Source organism: Dioscorea cayenensis, chromosome 15, assembly GCF_009730915.1.
Source record: "Dioscorea cayenensis subsp. rotundata cultivar TDr96_F1 chromosome 15, TDr96_F1_v2_PseudoChromosome.rev07_lg8_w22 25.fasta, whole genome shotgun sequence".
Taxonomy (NCBI): Eukaryota; Viridiplantae; Streptophyta; class Magnoliopsida; order Dioscoreales; family Dioscoreaceae; genus Dioscorea; species Dioscorea cayenensis.
Window position 1 is genome coordinate 5,216,075 of NC_052485.1, and position 7,817 is coordinate 5,223,891.

At 33.5% G+C, this 7,817-nt stretch overlaps 2 protein-coding genes and 1 non-coding gene across 3 annotated transcripts; 1 reads left to right on the top strand and 2 right to left on the bottom strand.

The window, feature by feature from the left end:
* Positions 1-694: 694 nt before the first annotated feature.
* On the top strand, positions 695-3,516 carry LOC120276723 (50S ribosomal protein L22-like). Its single transcript, XM_039283399.1, has 6 exons — positions 695-1,025; positions 1,324-1,406; positions 1,616-1,777; positions 2,501-2,611; positions 2,927-2,993; positions 3,096-3,516. Exons 1-6 carry the CDS (start codon positions 902-904, stop codon positions 3,353-3,355), a joined length of 807 nt encoding a protein of 268 aa, XP_039139333.1. The 5' UTR covers positions 695-901; the 3' UTR covers positions 3,356-3,516.
* A 93-nt stretch (positions 3,517-3,609) lies between these two features.
* On the bottom strand, positions 3,610-3,682 carry TRNAR-CCU. The gene has a single exon. It is a non-coding gene; the product is annotated as a tRNA-Arg (tRNA).
* A 540-nt stretch (positions 3,683-4,222) lies between these two features.
* On the bottom strand, positions 4,223-5,563 carry LOC120277640 (3-oxo-5-alpha-steroid 4-dehydrogenase 1-like). The gene is made up of 2 exons (XM_039284497.1): positions 5,177-5,563; positions 4,223-4,820 (listed from the first exon to the last, which is right to left on the bottom strand). The coding sequence occupies exons 1-2, from the start codon at positions 5,501-5,503 to the stop codon at positions 4,350-4,352; spliced, it is 798 nt and encodes a 265-aa protein (XP_039140431.1). The 5' UTR covers positions 5,504-5,563; the 3' UTR covers positions 4,223-4,349.
* Between the last annotated feature and the right edge of the window lie 2,254 nt (positions 5,564-7,817).

Below are 7,817 nucleotides of genomic sequence, written 5' to 3' on the forward strand. Positions count from 1 at the left end.
GGAGATTAGGTGATCGATGACATGACCACCAATGGACAGATGGCCGATCACTGAAGGCCAGCCGGACTACCAATGAGCAGCTATGTCACCAAAGGCTGCTTAGATCAGTGGCCGGTCGTCGAAGTCGGCCGAATCACCGGAGGACGGATGGCTAGTAGCTAAATAAAAAAAGATAGGCTTTTTATAATGAGAAAATATTTCTTTTAGTGGAATATTTTTTATATCATAATATATATATTATGCCATAATTTTATATTTTAAAATAAATACCCAAATAACTAATATAACATAATTTTTAAAAAAATATTAAATTATGTTAAAATTTTGGGCTATGTAAACATACCGTAAGACCCATCTTTCTAGCTGAATATAAATATTTTTTAATGCTACTCTACTGAACCAAAGGACGTTGATAAGATGCTATACTATGGGATAAAATCAGAAATATCAAATTTTGGATAATTTCTTTCTATGGGGGCTTCACATAGCAGTAAACATGAAAATCTATAATTGCCAAATCAAACCAAACGTTTAGATAAATAAAAAAATCACAAGTATTATTATTTATTAAATAAAGGGCATAAAAAAATGAAATTTATTTGGATATTAAAGTCCGAGTGGCAGAACAGTTTGATGACGTGTACGGTGGGGATTTGAGTCCAGGGCTTTAAATTCATATCACGAGCACTCTTCCGTGGTCTGGATCTCGATCGATCGGTGTATGAACTGCCAGCCTAAACCCTAATCCCAAATCACTAATCGCATCCTCCTCCTCCTCGAATTCCTTCTCTCCAAAACCTCACGCTGCTGTTTCTCTGTCTTTGATCCCTGGAAAGTGGAAACCCTAGTTCTCTCCTTCACGACGAGCTACTGATTGTGTTCTCTTTGGTTTCTTGTGATCATGGAGGTGTGGCGGAGATGCCTTCGATCAGCGCTTCACCAGGCGAGCTCAACCATTGGGAGGAATCATCAGGCATCTGTTGCGCCGTATAGCACTTTCACGAAACCTCGTCCGTCGCCAGCTGGTAAGGCTTATTGTTTTCTTTGTTTTTCTGGATGAATCGGAGTTTAAATTTGCCTGCATTTCCAAGGGTTGTGCATGTTTAATTCATCATTTGTTTTTACTGTGCTGATTCTCTTGGAATTTTGATATAATTCATTGTAAAGTGCGTAGCTTTTCTTGGATGAATATTGGTTGAATACATGCATTGGTTGGTTTCAGATGATTTTGATGGTTAAGGCCTCATTTGTTGTTGTTTTGTTAGAGCTCTCTTGCAATTTGATATCATCATGACCCACTAAGTGATGCGTTTCTTGATTCAGGTCAAGCTTTGTTTCAAATGAGATCATATGATTTTGCCGTGAAGAGAATTCCTGCTCCATTCCATCAATTCAGGCAACAGTTGGTACTGTTTTCTTTTGCATTTATTTGTAATAAACACATTAGATGTTTGTTAAAAAGAGTCTTATTAGAGAGCTAATAGATTTCAAATTCAAATTGTTGTGCATCTCATTGCAATACTGTGTTTTGATTCTTGCAAAATTATGTTAATTATCAGGCTAGCACTCAAATTCAGTGAGATGAATGGTTGGCCTTTTGCTTTCTGTTTTGCAGGGAATTTGTAGTTCAAGGTATCTGTTGGCGGAGAGCGGCACAGATGTGGTGCCAATTTCTTCTCCCCTTATGCCTGATTTAGGCTCTGGACGGAAAACTGAGAAGAAAGGTGTAGCTTCTAAACCTTTAAAAGTTCAAGCTATTAAAAAGGATGTAAGACAGGTATGCTTTCTTTTTCACATATTATTCATCCGTTTCATGAAAGTTCCATAATCGCATATGAGATTTATCCCTTTTCTAGTTTTGATTGGAATAAATTGCTCAACATTGTAGGGAATTGTGAAAGTTCCATAAATGCGTATTAGCTATAACCTTTTCTCGTTTTAATCGAAATAAATTGCTTAAATTGTTAGGGAATTGTTGATTTATACATATGTCCAAGTGCATCAGCTTTTAATGTCTATTCTTGGTTTAGTAATTACATTATATAAAATCAAAAGCGATTTCCTTTGAACATGTGTTCGTCACCATTTGGGTTGTAACACTTGTGATTGCTCCATTTTAGTTTTATACTTTTTGTTTTTGGGGGCATATGACCCTCTGAATTGTGCATGTGTTGTGATTTTAGACCTACATTATAAATATTTATTTAAAAAAAAAAACCCTGCATTATCCACCCATTGCAAATTGCCAAATTGACTAGAAAGAATGTGTGAAATGATGAGAATAACCTGTTTTTTGTGAATTTGTGTTTTTTATATCTGACTCTATTCGCTACTTCTCTTGATAATAAACTCTCCTTTGTATCAAACCATTAGTGCTGTCATGCATAGGTTATGAATTTCTATAAATTTGTTTCCCGACAACTTAGTGAATCTATACCTGTTATATTGATATTTCCAATCTACTGCTGAACCCATCTATGCCTTTTCTTTTATGTTAAAGAGTCCCAAGAAGGTCAATTTGGTGGCTAAACTAGTTCGAGGAATGCGTGTTGAAGATGCACTTCTTCAGTTGCAAGTAACTGTAAAAAGAGCTGCAAAGACCGTCTATCAGGTGATGTAAATTTTACTCGCTATGCATAAGTTCTAATTTCATTTAAATATATAGCTGGATGAATAACTACATACTGAGCGACGATCATGGCTTATGCATTTGCATCTAGTCTTAGCATTTGTCCAATTTGTCTCAGTTTTTCAAAAGTATCTTCCCTGAAGATGAAAAGTTTTGATTTCTAAACCGGACTTTGCACGAAAGGTGTCTAAATTTGAAAATTACAGGCAATCACCACATGAGGATATGATGAACTGTGTTTTCTGTGGTGTTTTTACTTATTAACATTATTGAATTTTTTGTGCTCATGGAATGCAGGTCATTCACTCAGCTCGCGCTAATGCTACCCATAATCATGGGTTGGACCCAGATCGTCTTCTTGTTGGTGAGTTTATTCATTAGCTGTATTTGATCACATGCTGTCACTCAACAAGAAAAACTCTTAATTTAACCAAATTATACCATGATCTTGCATTTCCTCATTTAGATGAAGCCTTTGTCGGGAAAGGGCTATATTTGAAGCGTCTCTCATACCATGCTAAGGGAAGAAGTGGGATTATGGTGCGGCCAAGATGTCGCTTGACTGTTGTAGTGAGGGAGACAACTCCTGAAGAAGAGGCTAAGATCGCGAAGTTGAGGGTCAGCAATTTCAAGAAGCTGACAAGGAAGGAAAGGCAATTAGTCCCTCATCAGCTCATTGAAACCACACCAAGGTGGGGCCGGAAACGCAAAGAGAGCATTTGCTAGGATTGTATGATTCCCTTTTTTGCAGAAATTACCAGTTGAAGTTTAGAGCTTATGAGGTCCTGATGGATATTGATGATTTCTCAGTCTGTAATTTAATGTGCACCCAATTTCTTGTCATTATCCCAGTTGCAATGGATGAATGCTAGAAATTTTAGCAGGAATTGTGAAATTTTTTTAGTATCTGTAGAATTTTCAAAGCTGAATTGTCTGTTCTCAATGCCGGCAAAAAAAAAAATTTAAAATAAAACCATTGACGCGCCAGGTAGGGGTCGAACCTACGACTTTCTGCTTAGGAAACAGACGCTCTATCCACTGAGCTACAGGCGCTGTTCTTGTGCAAAACTAATTCAATTTATAACGTTTTTACACAAACAATAGTGAATAGTTGAAATAATAATTTAATAAAAATATATAAATACATTAAAAAATTGTAGAAGCTGTGATTTTATTGAATAACAATTCCAATCATAAGTTTTTATTTTTCATTTTTTTAATTTTATTTTAATAATATGGACATTCACCAAAAAGGAGTTGAACCTTAACCTTCAACTTTATGAAAATCAAATGTCTTGATCACTAATCTATTAAAAATTTGAATTCAACTTTATACTATGTTTTAGTTTGAAAAATGAAATAAATTCGGTTTAAATAAATATATAGACATATATTTCTAACCAGTAGTTGAATAACTTTGCCCTCTTAAATCACCATTAATTTCATTTCTAAATTTTTAAAATAATAATAATAATTTACAATTCATCACTATTTTGACTTTTATTTTTATTTTTTTATTTTTAAACAAAGGCAATAGGGGCCCCTAATTTAATTTTTTTCACAACCAAACCCATCCATCACCTCGCTTAAATCTCATTTTAACTCCAAATATTTTTAATCCATATTTAACCATTTAAATTACATCAAATTCCCAGAATACAAATCAAAGTACAAGTGCACATTATTAAAATTTCACCCCATGATTAAGTAAATCTCTCCACTAAAAAACAAAAGGTATCAAAGCCTTGACATCTCCAGAATAATTCTCAAACTTAGAAAGATACCATTTCCTAGTAGCATGGCTCCTTCCCATCAGATAAAACAAGGTACCCAAAAACCAAGAGAAAGAAAACAAAGTCTGAGAAATGAGAGCAAGTCCAAGGAAACCAATGATTTCAAAGAGATAATGTGGGCAAATCACCAAAGAAAAAAGACCTCCACTTGGTATTTTGTATCCCTTCTCTTTCTTTTTCCTAAGCTTTGAGAGTAGATAATGATGGTAAAAATTGCCAGTGATACCAATTAAAAAGAGAAGAATGCCTGCATTTTTCAGATCAAATGAAGGCTCTGGTGTGTCTTGAGTCAAATACTGTGCATATAATAAGGTGACAGTGTTGATACAGTAAGCCATGGATATAGTAATGGCAGACTTAAGTATCATTTGTCCGCTGTACTGATGAATAAATAAAACCTGAGAAAAAAACATATAATGCACCCAAATGTTAATTAGTCTATTAAATATAAGGAAAAACCTGTAAAAATGTTTTTTTAAATAATTTTTCTTTCCAATCATGAACATAGGAATAATAGTTTCTAAATTTAATATTTTGAGTGATTGAAAGAGAAAATGGGTGCTATATGTATGTATATACATATACACTAATTATTTATTTACTTATTTTTTAAAAAAAATATTCAAAAACTATTTTCGTAAAGACATATATCAAATTCTTCAATTTTTATATTCATAACAATAAATATTAATAGAACGAAAAATAAATAAAAATTATATAATAATATTATAACAATAATTAATAAATTAAAAACCTCAAAGACTCTTTTGAAGAAGTGAAGGCTCAGGACGATGCCAACGAGAAGGCATCGGCCGGCGACGGCGAAGCCGGGGACGGCAAAGGATGCAAGCGCGGCGGCGAGAGACGGCGAGTAAACCAACAACATGCCGGCCTTGCTGGAGATCTTGGTTTCTTTACTGATATCGCTGGCGCCGGCGTTCAAAAACTTGGAGTACTGGATATTCTTCCCGGTGGCCTCGGAGATCCCACCCAACGCCGATGTCGTGACTCCGATCACCGTCATCGCCGTCAAGAACAACGACGCCGAAGCCGGGAAGATGAAATTTAGAAACAACGCCATAGAACTCCCTCTCTCTCTCTCTCACTCTCAATGAGTGCTAGTGATGTGAAATGAAAGAGAAGAGATAGGTTTGTGATTCATTCTAGTCATATATATATATATATATATATATATATATATATATATATATATATTAGAGGTGGGCACCGGCCAGTTAACTGGCCCGGCCGGTTGCCGTTCACCGGCCCACTGACCCGGACCCTGACCCGGCCTGGTTAGGTGTATAACCCGCCGGGCCGGGTTGGCCCGTCGAACCCGGCGGGTCCACGTCCGAGAAGCTGGGCTCAGAATCGGCCCGGCTTCCATGTTGAACCGGTGGGCCAGGCCAGCCTGGAGGGCTGGGCCCGGCGGGTCGGGCCGGGTTGACCGGCTCGATAAAAAATTAAAAAATTCTAAAAAAATCAGAAAATTCAGGAAAAAAAATAGGAAAAAATTAATAAAATTTTGGAAAATTCAGAAAATTTTCTAGAAAATATATAAATTAATTAAGACCCCAAGAAAATTCATAAAATTAATAATGATTTTAATAAATATAAAATTCAAACAAATCAAGATAATTTAAAATAAATTAAATATTAAAGGGCTTAATTTGTTTTTTTATTCGATTAAATGTTTATGTATTTTCTTGGATGTGACTTAAATTGTTCATATAATTCTTTTAGTTTATAACAAAATTATCACTAAATTATTTATTTGCCACTATTGATTTTTACTTAAAACTTAGCTTCACTCTCTAACTTTCAAAGACTATTGTTTTTATACTCATATTGTCGATGAAAAAAAAAGTTACTAGTTTTAGGAATTTCTATCTTTATTTTTTTTAATCAAATTTAAGCACATTTCTAATCATTTATGAAAATTTGTATTTCAATGTTTAGTAGTGATAATTGAGAATTTGATATGTTCAGTATGTTTTCACTTAACACTAAATATCTACTCACACTATATTACAAGTGTATGACTAATTAAATAAAATATTGTATAACTTATAAGTTTTCATTATATTGTCATTATTCAACAATATTATGAGGATTCGGTATCAATTTATGTCTGCGGGTGTTATTAAATTCAATAAATATCTATATATATCTATGTTTTTTATCATTCATAAATATATGTTAGTGCAAGTGGTCAGAGGGTTTTGAATGGAGGTGTTTGTAAGAAGGTATGAGTAATTTGGAATAACAATCCCAAGCTTTTGTAAAAGAATCACTATCTTCATCTTTGGCTTGCTCTATGAAATAAACAAATCCTTTGTTCCATTCCAAACACCTCTCATCTATATGAAATCCCTCATGTGAATGCATCTCTCTCCCCCTACTCTCTCATCCTAGACAAGCTTCCGTCCTAGCATTTACTTCACTTGGATGGGCTTCACCCAAATAAATTGAAAATCATCCCCAATGTCCACGTCCCGTCACGTTTTCTCCGTCATCCTCCTCGTCCCGTCACGTCTTCTCAGTCATCTTCATATATATATATATATATATATATATATATATATATATATATATATATATATATATATATATATATAGTGCAAAATTAGTCCTCGTCCCGTCACGTCTTCTCCGTTATCCTCATCTATATATATATATATATATATATATATATATATATATATATATATATATATATATATATATATATAATGAAATATTTATTATATTTTAAAAAGTGTTTATTATACCGGCCATGGCTAGGAATGGGGGTGGGGCGGGGTTGGGAATGGGATCCCGTCCCCATTCCCGCTCTCCATGAGGCAGGGATTCCCGGTTAAAGATCTCAGAGGAAAAATCCTCCCCGTTCGACTCCCCTGAGGGGATCCCATGCGGAGAATCCCTGCCCGTCAAAACATTAATATAAAAATTTTCATAAATAACTATAATATTTCTAATGCGATTTATATTCTACGTCTTAAAGATGTTATATACTGATTGAAAAATAAAAAAATATAATGTATGATGAAAAATCAGAGCAAATGGATATTTGAATAAAAAAATATAATGCTTTATATGTATGACACATGGATATTTGAATAAAAATCTAGACAAATTACAATTACCTAATTATCCAATTCATTTTAAATTAAATAAATAATTAGTCTTTATGAATATTAGAAATTTGAAAAATTAGAAGTTTGAATTTTTAATTTTGTAGATATATTATATAATAATTTTATTAAAAATAATTTAAGATTTTATTAAATAAATATGTTTTAATGAAATATATAAATTTAAATAGTTAATAAGTTGTATGAAATAATTGTGAGTTCCATAATAATAATTAAAAATATTAACAAATAAATATTTAT

What these genes read in the sequence shown, in the direction of transcription:
- LOC120277640 (XM_039284497.1), bottom strand. Translation starts at nt 5,503, where the DNA reads ATGGCGTTGTTTCTAAATTTCATCTTCCCGGCTTCGGCGTCGTTGTTC. An exon ending in TCTTCAAAAGAGTCTTTGAG is followed by an intron (nt 4,821 to 5,176) that starts GTTTTTAATTTA and finishes TTTTTTTCTCAG; the next exon opens with GTTTTATTTATTCATCAGTA.
- LOC120276723 (XM_039283399.1), top strand. Translation starts at nt 902, where the DNA reads ATGGAGGTGTGGCGGAGATGCCTTCGATCAGCGCTTCACCAGGCGAGC. An exon ending in ATCAATTCAGGCAACAGTTG is followed by an intron (nt 1,407 to 1,615) that starts GTACTGTTTTCT and finishes TCTGTTTTGCAG; the next exon opens with GGAATTTGTAGTTCAAGGTA. An exon ending in TTAAAAAGGATGTAAGACAG is followed by an intron (nt 1,778 to 2,500) that starts GTATGCTTTCTT and finishes TTTATGTTAAAG; the next exon opens with AGTCCCAAGAAGGTCAATTT.